The sequence below is a fragment of the Diachasma alloeum genome, unplaced genomic scaffold (assembly GCF_001412515.2).
Source record: "Diachasma alloeum isolate Michigan unplaced genomic scaffold, Dall2.0 Dall_scaffold_01184, whole genome shotgun sequence".
In the NCBI taxonomy this organism is placed as follows: domain Eukaryota; kingdom Metazoa; phylum Arthropoda; class Insecta; order Hymenoptera; family Braconidae; genus Diachasma; species Diachasma alloeum.
In genome coordinates this window covers 130,341-145,098 of record NW_021681294.1, presented here as the reverse complement: position 1 = coordinate 145,098, position 14,758 = coordinate 130,341, and the positions used below count along the sequence as shown (strand labels likewise).

Genomic DNA, 14,758 nt, shown 5'->3' with positions numbered 1-14,758 from the left:
ATTACCAAAAACTAATTGGATCACTCCTCTATGCCTCAGTGAATACAAGACCGGACATCGCTGCACCTGTCGCAATACTTGCTCAACACATTAAAGACACGAAGCAAGTTGATTCAGTGGAACTTTGAAGAGTATGCAGATATTTAAAACAAACAAAAGATTACGAATTAAAACTGAGTAATAGAAACATCGAGGAACAAAATCTAATTGCTTATGCTGACGCAAATTGGGCAGAAGACCGTGAATCCCGAAAATCCAACAGTGGATATATTTTCAAACTATTTGGCGGAACAATCAGCTGGTGTAGCCGAAAACAAAGCATTGTCACCCTATCATCCACAGAGGCTGAATTAGTCGCCCTGACAGAGGCCTCAAAGGAGTGTGTTTGGATCAGGAATTTACTAGAATTTTTCAACCAACAACAGACACAACCGACAGTAATTTATGAGGACAATCAGTCCTGCATAAACAGTCTTCGTGCAGGCTCACCGACGAACCGACTAAAACATGTGGATGCGCGATATCACCGCACCAAAGAGTTGGAAAAGGAAGGAAAAATTAAAATCACCTACTGCCCAACTGACGTAAACCAGGCCGACATGCTGACCAAGCCTCTGGGACCACAGAAGCTGAAAACAATGACAAAAAACATTGGACTAGGAGAGGCAGAAGTGGAAATCATCTCAAAATAAATGAACATTCATCACCAACTATACCAACCATCGTTGAGGGGAAGTGTTGGAATACAACGATGATCTGACACTCACATACACAATGACACTGACACACAGACACCATGCTATGTATACACACAGTAACACCCGGCACAGCCAGGGACACTGTACGATAGTCAGTTCCAATACACTGTACACAGCAGACGTGCTTCTTTATGTTTATCTAAACCTCTTATTAATTAACCCAGTCTATTCTCACATCCTGATTTATGCTATTGACTTCTCAGTATATTGATCAGTATATTCAACACTGTTAATCATGATAAGTCTAAATATGGTTCTATCGAAATGAGGGTGGCCCTAGTCCAATGCACAGCCCTCCATTGATGGTCCTCAGGAAAAGGACATTGACCAGATTCAAGTTATTTTCTCGGTTATCAAAAATTTATTTGATAGTAACTGAAGAATTAATTCAACATGGAATTTTCATCTTCACTAAATGTACGGTACTTTCCCTGCAGTAACTTTTGAAATTTATTACTCACTATGAAAATTCTTATACGCTATATTTGTTTCAGTTTTCATCATACTTGATACGTATTAAGGTTTATAATGTGTGCAATAATGATAGTCATGAAAGAAATACTTATTCGAACAACCGTCCACTTCACAGTGAATATTGGAATTTTTTTTAAAACCGAATTCAACAAAGTTGTCAAAATGTTCGGGTTTTTTGCTAATGTAACAGCTTTTATGCCATGAAAATTTCAACTACATACCGTGGAGATGAAAATTCGTAATGCACTAACGATTGAAGTTTGATGATATTATTCCTCAAATGAAGATTAAATTCCTCGTTCATCAATATCACAGTGTCGGAAAAATGTTTCACTAAATTTTTTCATTGTCCCCCATTGTTTCAATGTTCCCCGCGGTACCTTTCGGAATGAATTTTATGATAATTTCCTTGTTAGGAGTAACTTCGTTTACAACGGAAGAGCAGTGCCCACTCCATGAATCGATTAATAACACAATCGAAGGCCTAACTCGTAGAAAATATACCTTTTTAAGCCAAGTTTTGAAGTGATCTGAATATTGATATTTAGAGGAATTTCGAAAGGTCAGTGTTCAGCCATTGGAAAATTATATTGATCTATTTATACCTGAGGTAAGTTTTCCGTATTAGGAAGACATAACATATATGCTGGAAGGCCTGAATAAATCCTTCTTCACGACCGGTCCAAATTCACCGGTCGGTTCCTGCAGCACGAGGAAAAGTGGTGATAGCAGTTTCTCATCAGCTGAAATCAAAGGCTAAATGGTATAACTATGAGTTACGGATGATACTGACTGCACTAAACTTAGAATTTCGTATTCCCCTTGACTGCTAAGGTTCGTCCAGAATCAGGGGGTTGCAACTTTGGGTTTGATAGGAGGCGGGGCTACAGTAAATTCGGTGAGCTTCACGAGACTTTTAGATGTAAATGCAATATTTTTTTTATTTTTAAAAGATGGAAAGATTAATAGTACGGGGAAAACAATAAGGCTTAATTGGAGTATTGAAAAAGATTTATCAATGAGAACGGTTGGAAGCACATTATGCGAAGTAGATATAATTATAATGATTCTTTTATGTACACAGAAGCAAAAATGTGAATCAAGTTATACTGACTTCAATTCGCAAATCTTGCCTTATCACAATTTTTTTCAGAGTGTAGATTTTGCATTGGTTGTCTACATAAACAAAATCGCGTTTGGAGATGACCAATATAGCTTCATCATGGCGCATTAAATGCTGTAGGCTCCAGCCTGCTGGAACACTAATTTTTTATGGCGAGTCCTCCAATTTTATCCCTACCAACTAATTCGATCTCCCCAGTGGTTCATCCTGCGTAGTCCCTCTATGTTCGATACCTTCAGTTGATTCATCTGGTGCTGAGTTGATTGAGTTTGTTCGTATCTCTGGAAGAGTATCAGAATTTCGTTTGGACTCCTCGGAGCTCTCAGTAAGACTTGGAACATCCAAACTTTCATAGTCGAGGTTCGATTCAGGAGTACTTGGTGAAAGCACATCTGGACTCGGACGGGAATGAGTGCTCACGAAACACTTTTGATTGCTCACCTCGGAAGAACTGTTGGTGTCGTCAATAGTCCACTGGAATTGTGAGGGAACAGCTCCTTTTTGAAGTCGAACACATTTATAAGGTGTTTTCATTAAGATCCTTCCGCATGAATCTTTAATCACTTTGTGTGCCTCAATTTCACTCGAGCGGAAGTGATTGTGACAAATCGCATCACCACTTTTCAGATTAATTAATTTAGTTGCTTTCCTCCATGCTTCCAAAGCGTCAGGGTTTTTGGGTGTTGAAAAACAGGGTCCTTTATCAGGGTTGGAATTATATCCAACCGTACAACCCACCACTTTACACACCGGCATTTTGCAATATTTTAATCAAGTTTTTTTGTCATTTAATTGTTTTTCTTTCTTGTTTTCAGTAAATTTATAATTATTATTTACATTTCATTCTAATGGACAGAGATTACTACTATTTGCATTTCTGGGGTTAGAGTTGACTATCAAAACAGAGCTGGCGACAAAGGCGACACACTACGGTTTAGTACACTTGAGGCGACACAAGTGTAGTACCGCTCTTCTATAGGAAAAATGCTTGAGTTACACCCCCCTGTCCAGAATGGATTTCCAATTGGAAACCCCTTTCGTCTGAATTAAAAATATTTTCCGAACCTCCATTCATAATTAATTGCTTGATATCGGAGACCAAATTATCGGCTGTTTGTTGCAAATAGTCTGCACCTTTAAGTGTTTTCTTTGTTATGGATTCATTCATTTTTCTGCTTACAATTCTATGAGCTCTTTTGAAAATTTTCACCCAATGTGAGGATGTTTTGAAACGAATATCCTCATGACCAATATCTTTCTGGGCTTACAAAGCCCATCTTTACAAATCTATATCATGTATAATGTGTTCCGCTTCAACGGAGTTTTTAAAATTTTCCGGAACGAAGTGGCAAATGCTGCCTATTTTTTCTCTGTAAGTTCGCCCCTTATTGAGCGTATGAGCTCAACGCTTCAATTGGATTATTTATTTAACTTCGCGAAATCGATTTTGAACCGTTTTTAATGCCAAATTTTTCGATTGTCCGCTTCTCCAGCATTCCACGGATTTTATTTTATAATTAGGTGTCAATCCGTCCGAATCAATTGAACATTGATCGCCATTATCATCAAAACTTAGTATGTTATCGTCATCCTCTACAATTTCCATTGATACATCCTTATAAGTCTCCTGGAATGCAAGTGTTTCCTCTTCAATAATGTCTACACCATTGAATTCATTCATGGCATCGAGTAGAATTTGTTCGAGTTTTCCTTTTAATTCTATCTCTCGCTGTGTTACTGGAGTGTTTTCCAATGACAATCGTTGAAAGTCACCAACAACAAGTGATGAACGTTAAGGGGATTGATTCTCATCTTTTTTCGTACAAGAATGATTTGAAATTATTATTATATGCATTTTCTATTCAATAACTCTAGCTGACGCTATTTGATGATTGTCAAATGTTCGTCAACCATATCAGTTTTATAATTAGCACTCTTATAATTCCTTCAATTGCGGAGAGCATATGAAATGACATAGGAGAAAGAAAATGGCAAAATCCATCGGCGGGGCAGAATTTATTAACAGCATACAAATAATTTTCGTCCGATCCCTTTACCGCATTACGGGTTGCCGTGGCTAGATTTGAATTCTAATGACATAATTACGTGATGAAAACGCCCAAATAAATGCTTGATAATGCCATTTTGCTCCTTTTTCTTCTTTATCCCCACCGTTTGAATTTACTCCGTTTTATCTTATAAATTCCACATGTATCATAAACTGAACTTACCAAACAAACAATATATTCTTCTCTATTGACTGCACTACGCCACAATAGTATTTGTGATGACGAGAATCTACTTGGTTTTAGCACGGTCCGATAGGCACAAAAACTCGAAAATGTACGTATTTTCTTATCGTAAAAATACTTGTAGCTCGTATGCGTATCGATAGTGTATTTAAAAATAACGTTATTTTTTTGGTCCCATCGGTTGGGGTCAATCTGTTAGTCATTAAAATGAATTTTCTTGCGTCATACTAATAATATGGGGATTGGAAAAAAACATCCATAAAGAACAAATTCACGCATTGGAACTTGATTCTTCTTTTTCTCATGCATTCTCAATATTTAAAGTACTTGCATAAATATGAACAGTGAATTCAAATCGACAAGACGCCGCCGGCCAATGAGGACATACCGCAAGGTATGATTACAATATTTGAGGATGATCCTAAAGACGAAATACAAACTTTGGAAGCAATAATATATTGATTCCATTTCCTTATTGTTTGCAATCGCGTGATATGCAGTTTTTGGCCGTGTGCAAATTAAAAGTCCAAATTATCGTCATTTGGGATCGACAGTTTCAGAAGAGGATGAAAAAAATTAACCTAGTAAAATTTTCGATACGGGCGCTTAGGGTAGAAAATGGTTAAAATATCATGAGTAATGGTTGGATAATATTATTCATAGTATTTTATGTAGAATTATCATGCAAGTTTGCAGAACTTTGAGTTGACCACGGTAAACCATTCCAAGGGGTAGTTTCCCCCCTGAAAGACTGGTTGGCGGCAACCCTGAAATACGTCGCTTTAGTTTTTCGATTTTCCATCAAAAGCACCAATTTTCAATGAGATTCAACCAAATTGAGAGTTTTTACACCGAAATGGTGTATGAAAAAACCTATTTTTGTTCAATAAAGTATTGAAACAGTCAAGCTTTATAAACGAAACCTATGTCGATAAAAACGCCTTCGAATGAGTAATTTAATACAGAAAAAAAATGAGACGAATATTTTGAAAACAAAAAAGTGGAATCGGTTGGGAAGTTTCAAAGATATTCAACATAATAGATTTTTCAGAAAACGTTGAATATCTCCGAAACTACTGGTGCGATTGAGCCCATCTTCAATGCGAACCTTTGTTATCACAGGAGGAATATTCTATCTAAATTTCAAGTTAATATCTCGATTTTTGCACACGTTAGCGCACGTACAAGGATTTTAATGAAAAAACAGAAAAGGGGAAATATCTCAAAAACTTTGTATGGACGGGTATATTTGTTTTTGTAGGTCTAGGTAGAGGACATCGAGACGAATATTTTGAAAAAAAAATCTAAATCAGTCCAATAATTTTAAAGATATTCGTGGAAAACAATTTAAAAACGAATCGCTTTATCTCAAAAACTACTTGACTGATCGGGCTGAAATTGTGCACAAAATTAGTGCTCATTAAGACCTACAATCTGACAAAATTTGAAATTTTTTTGAATTATTTTAGCCACTTAATTACTCAATTTTCTAAAAATTGGCCATCGGGAAGATGGCTGTGGACATATTCACATACAGACATGGTCGCCTAACTTTGTATTTTTACGTTTCAGACCATTCTACATCATTTCCAATGAAAATTAGAGAATGAGAAAATCGGACGATTACAAAGCTTCCATTCGGAAGCAAATATCGGTGAGGTACACCTGGGGACCTTTCCTTGTAAGTCGTCTACGCGAGGAGAGGGAGGGTTAGTTATATAAATGGTAAATCAGGTAAATGTAAGATACGAAGAAAATTATCGTACCGACGTCGGTGGCCGAGTGGATTAGACGCAAGTCTAGTGTGCAAAAGGTTGTGAGTTCGATTTCCCGTGGAACCGAATTTTTCAACGGTTGCTAATAGAGGAACCGCCTGTACCAGCATGGGTTTTCTGTGGATTCTCCATGCTACTTCTATGTTCTATAGGAGTGCGAATGCGGTACAGTGTAGAATCCACAGCCGCATGCATAGGGTTGGATAGAATGCTGAATGGGACCCGAAAAGGGACTCCAAGGCCGTAAAAAAAAATCATCGAAATTTAGGCCTATGAAATCGTAAATTACGACTATGTAGTCGTAATTTACGGCGATTTTGAGGTAATGTACGCATCAACTTCAAGTGTAAAATACGTTCCAGAAAGCATAAAACACGATTTCTTAAACGTAATTTACGTTCAGGTTTCTCTGTGTGTATTATTTCAGATTTCAACCAAGTCCGACACGGTCTCGGCTGAGAAATGGACCCCGAAGACCGGCAACCGGGCCGCCATGCTTAAACCGGGTCCTGCCCGTGCAATTTTCCCAACCTGCGTCACCCATTCATGGCTTTAATGAGATAATTCAAGACCAATAACATCACCAACTATTGAAATTTAAGATCAATCATTTATTGAAGTGTTATTAATGAGGCGTATATAGGCGCGAGTCATAAGAACTAATACAATGAACATGAAGAATAGAGGAAGGAGGTCGAACTGTAGTGAGAGAAAGATACATAAATTCGAAATAAGTCTATTAAATGGCATGAAACATACTATGGATGTTTTCCATATAAGTTCCTCTTTGCAAGAGTCGTTACGCCCATTTGTTGAATCATAAAAATGCATTTACTACTTTTTATTCGGGTATGAACAGAAATCCTAGCAAAAAGAATTAACAAATACCATTCTGCCAGCAAAATGAAGACGAGAAAAGCAAAAATGCCGCGAGACACTTTATGAAACAAAACTTTGGAGAGATGATCTCGGTCTTAATGAACATGCAAATCTTTGCTTCCGACTCAGGCACGAAATACGCAGCATCGACTCCTCTCATGATAACTCTGAGTTAATATGTCTCATCTCGGTCTCAAGCTTTTCGTAATTTTTATTGTAAAATTTCCGTTTTCGTCTCGGTTTGTCTCGTCTCGGTTTTCTACAGATAAAACACGCGAAAGACTGGAAACCGAGATGAGATAAATTAACTCAGTCATCACGAGAGGAGTCGATACTGCGCATTTCAAGACTGAAACGAGACCAAAAATTGCCGTGTTCACTGAGACCGGGACAATCCCTCCAAAATATTGTCTCGTGATGTCTCGTAAAATGTCTCGCGGCATCACTAGAGAAAATGTAGAAAAGATTCAAAATTGTAAAGGTGTTATTAGAGATACCAGAGAGATTCTGTTAGATTTCTAATAATTTTAATACATTGGTTATTATCTAATAAACATTTATTATCGAAAGTATACTTTTTCGAATGAATTTTTCCATAATTCCTTCCACTATTTCTCAGAGTGACAAGATCAGTTCTAACCGAATTTCGACGTCCATTATTCTAGAATACTACAACGGAGGAGATTAAAGTGCATCAGCTTTCTTCTGCGGTGAAATAAACAAATTCGTTGTGTGAAAATATCGAAATCGATAGTGTAGGCTGCATTAAATTTTGAAAGATACTTGGATATCGTTAACACTCTGTGATTATTCATTTATTATTGTTATACGTTTTTTTAATTCCCGATACATTTTCAACTGATGGAATTTTATCGAACGTTATCTATGGTACTGGCATATTTTTATACATTACATCAATTTGTAAATCATTTTTTATGGCAATTCCAATACCTTCTTGATAATTTCCTAATATTTCAGTAGTAATACTCCAAGAGCGTCTAAATTATCGGGTATGTGCCGATAGCTTCGTTGCAAACAAATGAGGGTGTCAAGTTTTGCAGGTTAAAAATTCGCGAGCGCTTGCGCGAGGGATTTTTCTGCGAAATTTGGCACGATGGTTTGTTGGCAGGGGAGCTTGAGGATAATACCCGATTAATTTTGAATCTCGAGGGGTATTTGTCATATTATTTTTCCCAATTGGATTTTGGCCAAACAGAGTGCAGTGGACAATATCAGCAGGTGAATTGGGGAAGGTTTGAACTAATTATGTTAATAGAATAGCCCGATTTTCATGGACTGTCAAATATAAGATTCTATCTGAAATGAGCCGAAAAAATGAAGAGCTACTGCGAAATATGCAGGTAAAAAAAATGAAGAACTACTGCGAAATATTGAAAAGCTACGAGGAAGTATCCGAAATAAAACTATCGGGTAGCCTCAAATACTACGCTTGCGCGAGGGATTTTTCTGCGAAATTTGGCACGATGGTTTGTTGGCAGGGGAGCTTGAGGGTAATACCCGATTCATTTTGAATCTCGAGGGGTATTTGTCGGATTATTGTTCCCAATTGGATTTTGGCTAAACAGAGTGCAGTGGATAATATCAGCAGGTGAATTGGGGAAGGTTTGAACTAATTATGTTAATAGAATAGCCCGATTTTCATGTCAAATATAAGATTCTATCTGAAATGAGCTGAAAAAATGAAGAGCTACTGCGAAATATGCAGGTAAAAAAAATGAAGAACTACTGCGAAATATTGAAAAGCTACGAGGAAGTATCCGAAATAAAACTATCGGGTAGCCTCAAATACTACGCTTGCGCGAGGGATTTTTCTGCGAAATTTGGCACGATGGTTTGTTGGCAGGGGAGCTTGAGGGTAATACCCGATTCATTTTGAATCTCGAGGGGTATTTGTCGGATTATTGTTCCCAATTGGATTTTGGCTAAACAGAGTGCAGTGGATAATATCAGCAGGTGAATTGGGGAAGGTTTGAACTAATTATGTTAATAGAATAGCCCGATTTTCATGTCAAATATAAGATTCTATCTGAAATGAGCTGAAAAAATGAAGAGCTACTGCGAAATATGCAGGTAAAAAAAATGAAGAACTACTGCGAAATATTGAAAAGCTACGAGGAAGTATCCGAAATAAAACTGTCGGGTAGCCTCAAATACTGCGCTCTGATTGGTCGAAATCCGATTGGGAAAAATAATCAAGAAAAAATATGCAATCTTCGTAATTTATATCAGCCCAACTATCCCCCACCCGCCGTCGTGCAACTGGGCGATCCTAATGCCACCTATAACATCGACCAGCCCGGTCTTCTGCCCTATGCCTAGTGTATGGAGTTCGGCCTCCTTCCTCTATTCTTCCTGACAACGAACCATGTTGAACATCGATCGCGGCAAATGAGTGGTTGAGGCATGTATCCAGGTGGGAGAAACCATAACTAACCAGTCACGACTGGTATTGAACCGTTTAGCATTTTGTGCTATGATCCTTCAACTTATTTCAATTGGGTATTCCTATATGAATATCCAATCGAAATGCACCAATGTGTGCACTTAATGTGGTTAAAGAAAATCTATATATAGACTTTCTTTAACTACATTATGTAAAATTGGAAACCTCAATGAAAAATTTTTTTCAGGGCTACTTCCGGGTGATATTATTATCATTAGATTCAAAGTTAAGGTCAATGATATTCTTTCCACAGGTTATAAATGATTGGTGACTGGAAGAAAAATTCTTCCGCCACGATTTTTATTGCTCCTAATCTTGAGCACAGATACTTCGGTTTGGAAAAAATTCTCTAATTGCGTAATAGTCTCATCATATCATAGAATTAAACCACAATTGGTGCTTGTATAGTGAGCGTCTCTAATGAATATGAAAAAGAAAAAGAGTTGATATTTTTCGTCCTGTACTAATGATAGGGAACTATACGATGTGCAGTTAGTGAAATCGAATAGTTGATAAGGTAAGGTGGACGGGTTAGCCATTGTGGCAAATTCATCATACTTTAGTTGTATAATAAAGTTTATAAGAGAGATGTATCTCTTTTCGGAAAGTCGAATTATGACTTTTGATTGCTTCCGTAAGCAATTTTTCTGCTCTCTTAGACCGGAATAATATAGAGTAATCCTACGGATACAAAGAATGCTAAAATAATTATCACCTTGATTTGCACTGAAGCTATTGTTGAAAAACTTTTCATCTCGTTTGTGGTAGTCTATGCAATTTATTCACTCCTAAGTAATAGTATTTGGTATTGAAATTGATTAATTTGTTGATAATAACTGCAACGACATAGAAAACGTCCCATTACAATACTGAATCTTTCATAACTATTTTATTGTCATTTATCTAATAATAATAATTTTTTCATTCAGTGTAATCTCTCGAAACTTCAGGTTTTCATGATAATTCCCAATCAATTACCTTTCATATCGCGATGAACAATCTTCTGATCATGAAGATACTTCACTCCGTCGAGGATCTGCTTCGTCTAATGAGAAATAGTGGATTCATTCTGTTTTCACTTGTTCCACGAAAATCTTGGATAATCCATCCTCACTGACAGATTCCAAATACTGCACGATGTTCCTGTGTCTCCTCTTACCCTGATCATCGAGCTCGTACTCGAACTTCATCTGCTTATCAGTCATGTAGGCATCCAGATTTGTCACCATATGTTCTTCATCAGCCGTCATTTCGAGGACGAGTTCGTAGAATCTCTGTCTGCATTCGAGGGAAAGAACTTCTTCTATAAACTGATACTTCGAGTCGTGTTAGCAGTGAACAGCCAGTCATGGACCTGTTTGTTGTTAATTTTTCATGCTGTCCAAACAAAGATTTCAGATTTGAATGGACTTCTCCTCAGCCCCTAGATTCGCATTGTCATAACTTGGCATCAAGAACTTTGTGGGCTGAAGAATCAGGAGAGAAAATCTAATATTATCCCTCACTTCAGATTTAGTTGCTTCAGCGAAGAAATCCATCGAAAAACGAATGAAGACTTGCTCTTCTGGAGAGACTTTAGTATCCTCGTTTTTCTTCCTGAATCTATCGATAAGGGAAATTTTTCCAATAGTAAATTTTAGGTACCAGCTTGGAGGTTTCAGCTTCAACATGCACTCACCTGCCTGCAGGGCCTTGGTGTAATCCTCGGTGAGAACAGAGACCTCGAAGAATGTTGCAACGTCTCAGTATTCTTTCAGACTTGAGAGATTGCCTTTCTTGCCTATCAAATTGTTCAGGACTATTCCAATGTGCTGCTCCTCACTCTTGGAGAATTCGTACTTGTTCGGTTGAACATTAAATCCTTTTCTGCACTACTGCATGGCACTCTTCAGGCTCTCTTGATCAGTGTGTCGACCCTCCACGAACTTGATCTGTTGTAGATTCTTCCAGCAAGGCAGGCAAGTGGCTTTCTTTCTTGATGAAGGATTTCTCCATAACTCTGACTGTCTTTTCTCGATTACCCTCTTTATTTCTTTTGCTCAGAGCGAAACTGTAGAGATAGACGATCATCGGAGTATTGATGTACTTGTTGTCATTGGGAATCGTTCGAAGGTCGTCGACCAGTTGTATCATGGAGTCAGTCGTAATCCTGGACTTCTCTGAATCATCCACACATTTCTTTCATGTTGTTGAGGATTTTTCATAGCTCGTCCCCTCCATAATATTATAATGATCTTGTTGAATCAAATTATTCAATGAGTTATTCAAAAAATTTTTAAATAGAAAAAAATTTATCGGTTATTTTTGGAATAAACATTGAATAATAGTCACCTAAATACATTTCCTGAGCCTTCCTTATGCTCACCAAAAACTTCTCCTCCAAATTGCACCTTCCACTCAGCTCCGAATTGGAATTGATGACTTAATATTAATTCGTAAAACGTCCGTCTACGATTTTTTAACATTCAAATTCTTCGTGAACCACAATTTTTCTCCAATTTCGCCTCTTTTTTATACTAAATGTTCGTTCACAACTTATTCACCATTTTTAATATATTTAAGAAATTGACAGAAATCACATCATCAATAAATATCTTTTTTCCCCATTAAATTTCTAACTGAAAATAATTTTGCAATAAAACATTTTTCGATTTACAGCGAACACCATGGAAATTCACAATCTAGAGCTATTATACGTCCATAGCTCGAAAATAATCCGAACTCCGCTCGAACATCGTTCGAGCTCCGTTCAAACGTCGTTCGAGCTCCGTTCGGACGTCGCTCGAGCTCCGTTCGATCGCCGTCCGATGGAGACTCGAGCGTCATTCGGACTATTCCGAACTCATCCGATGAGCTTCGATTGCGCCCGAGCGGGCTCAAGTTTCATCGATGAAAACACGGTCTGCTCGATAATAAAATCCTTATCTGCGTTATCGACTGTCTCGTGTGTGAACTCGTGCGCACGCAACCGGATGAAACTTGACAATGTCGCATTCCTCATGACGGTTTCCGGCAAACCTCATGTGGCTATTGACAGTGTATTAGTGGACACTAATATCAACAATGAATTCACAGTTCAATATATCTCACCGGCTAAATAATAGTCGTTCAACCAACGGAGAATACGTTACATTGTTTCCTGCGATTAGGGAAAATCCTATAAAATTTCTGGAATACATGAGAATGACCGTCCAAACGTTTGATTATGTGTTGTCAAATATTGGTCCGTCGCTAGTGAAAAATTGGTGTAATTTACACTCCCAACCAATTATGCCAGAGGAAAGATTGGTTCTCACTATCAGGTAATTTTTTCATGCTAATTCAAGGAATTGATATTGAAATTAACAAGTTCCAATCAGATTCCATTTTTAGATGCAATTGACTGTTCGTTTTCTGAGCAATTTACAAGTACAAAAAAAATTTTTTAGGTTTTTGGCAACAGGAAGCACCTACTCTACGTTGGCGTTTTCCTTTAAGATGGGGATCAAGACGGTTTCTGTGATCATTGCTGAGACAATGAATACCTTCTGGTTGACACTGACATCAAGACATATGCCAGTTCCTTCAGTGAGTGATTTCCTTAAAATTTCCCAAGATTTCCAAAAGAAATGGAAATTTCCGCATTGCCTTGGCGCAATCGATGGACGCCACGTCGCTGTGAAGAAACCACCTAATTCAGGAAAGCTCTATTATAACTTTAAAGGTTATCATTCTATTGTCCTGCAAGCTGTGGTCGACGCCAACTACAGGTACATTTTTATAGATGTAGGCGGATTTGGGTGCCAGCATGATTCCACAACTTTTAAAGCATCTCAGTTTTACAAAGCCCTAATGACAAAAAAAATTGTGATACCACAATCAAGTAAAGTTGATAATTCAAACTTATACTTGCCATATTTTTTTGTCGGAGATGGAGCGTACCCTCTATCTGAGTTTTTAATGAAGCCTTATCGTGGCCGTAATCTATCACAAGCTCAAAAAGCCTTCAACAAGCGATTGTCTAAGGCTCGGGTTGTTGTAGAAAATGCGTTCGCTCTGACTAGCCAGAAATGGCGTATTTATTATACAAATATTGAGAAGAGTCCTGAGACTACTAATTTAATAATCAAAACCACCTGCTTATTGCACAACGTGATCATCGATTTGGAGCACCAAAATAATGTTGAGAATGGAATTGTAGAGGACTCAATTGATAATGATGATGCTCTAATAGAAGCTGTTACGGCTAGAGATATCCGCGATGAACTCGCAAGGCATTTTACCATGTAAGTGGATGATAACATTATCATTGAGTCATGTGATAACCAGATATCGACTCCATCCCATCGGGAATCAGTTATTTGTCAGTATCCTGTTCAGCATCATTATTCACAGCAAATTCAATCATCCCAATTGCTACATCATCAGTCAGCTCATGTACATGGTCTGTAAAGTCCTCATCAGCATCATCAGCAGGGGCATCATCAGCCTGTTCAAAATCAGCACCATCAAGCTCATAGCCCTCGTCAACTTCATCAGCAACATCATCAATCTCCTGTTATGCATTATATGTGCAATAAAATGCATCAGAATAATGTCAGATGCAGCATGCAGCAACAACAACAGCAGTACCCAATCATGGAATCCCCTCAACAGCCCCAGGATCACATTGACCCTAGAAAACAGATGCTATTCCAGCCCTTTGAATTCATAATATTGTGACGAATGGATAATTCATGTACAATTCGGGGAATTTATTATTGCTATGATTATTCGTGCTATTTATTATCAATGGTACATCGATTATGGTGTAATATACAGTCTAGTTTTCGAATGGAGATAATTCTTCAGCAGGCTCGTGCATAACTCGGATATTTACATTTTTTTTATGAAAGGATATTTGTCCTGCGATTGAAACTCTTTTTGAGCCAGACTCAACAATTTTCAACAAATTTTCAACTTCAGTCATTTTTTTTTGTTTGTTTTTTTTTTGTAAAGAATAAATAAATACGATGGATGAGATCTTAATGAAAATCTTTTCTCCAACATCCACA

At 37.6% G+C, this 14,758-nt stretch overlaps 1 protein-coding gene and 1 pseudogene across 1 annotated transcript; one reads left to right on the top strand and one right to left on the bottom strand.

The window, feature by feature from the left end:
• Positions 1-10,695: 10,695 nt before the first annotated feature.
• Positions 10,696-12,551, bottom strand: LOC107046035 (annotated as a pseudogene).
• Positions 12,552-12,902: 351 nt separating this feature from the next.
• LOC114841618 (putative nuclease HARBI1) lies at positions 12,903-13,657 on the top strand. The gene is made up of 3 exons (XM_029126671.1): positions 12,903-13,027; positions 13,154-13,567; positions 13,633-13,657. The coding sequence occupies exons 1-3, from the start codon at positions 12,903-12,905 to the stop codon at positions 13,655-13,657; spliced, it is 564 nt and encodes a 187-aa protein (XP_028982504.1).
• Positions 13,658-14,758: the final 1,101 nt, after the last annotated feature.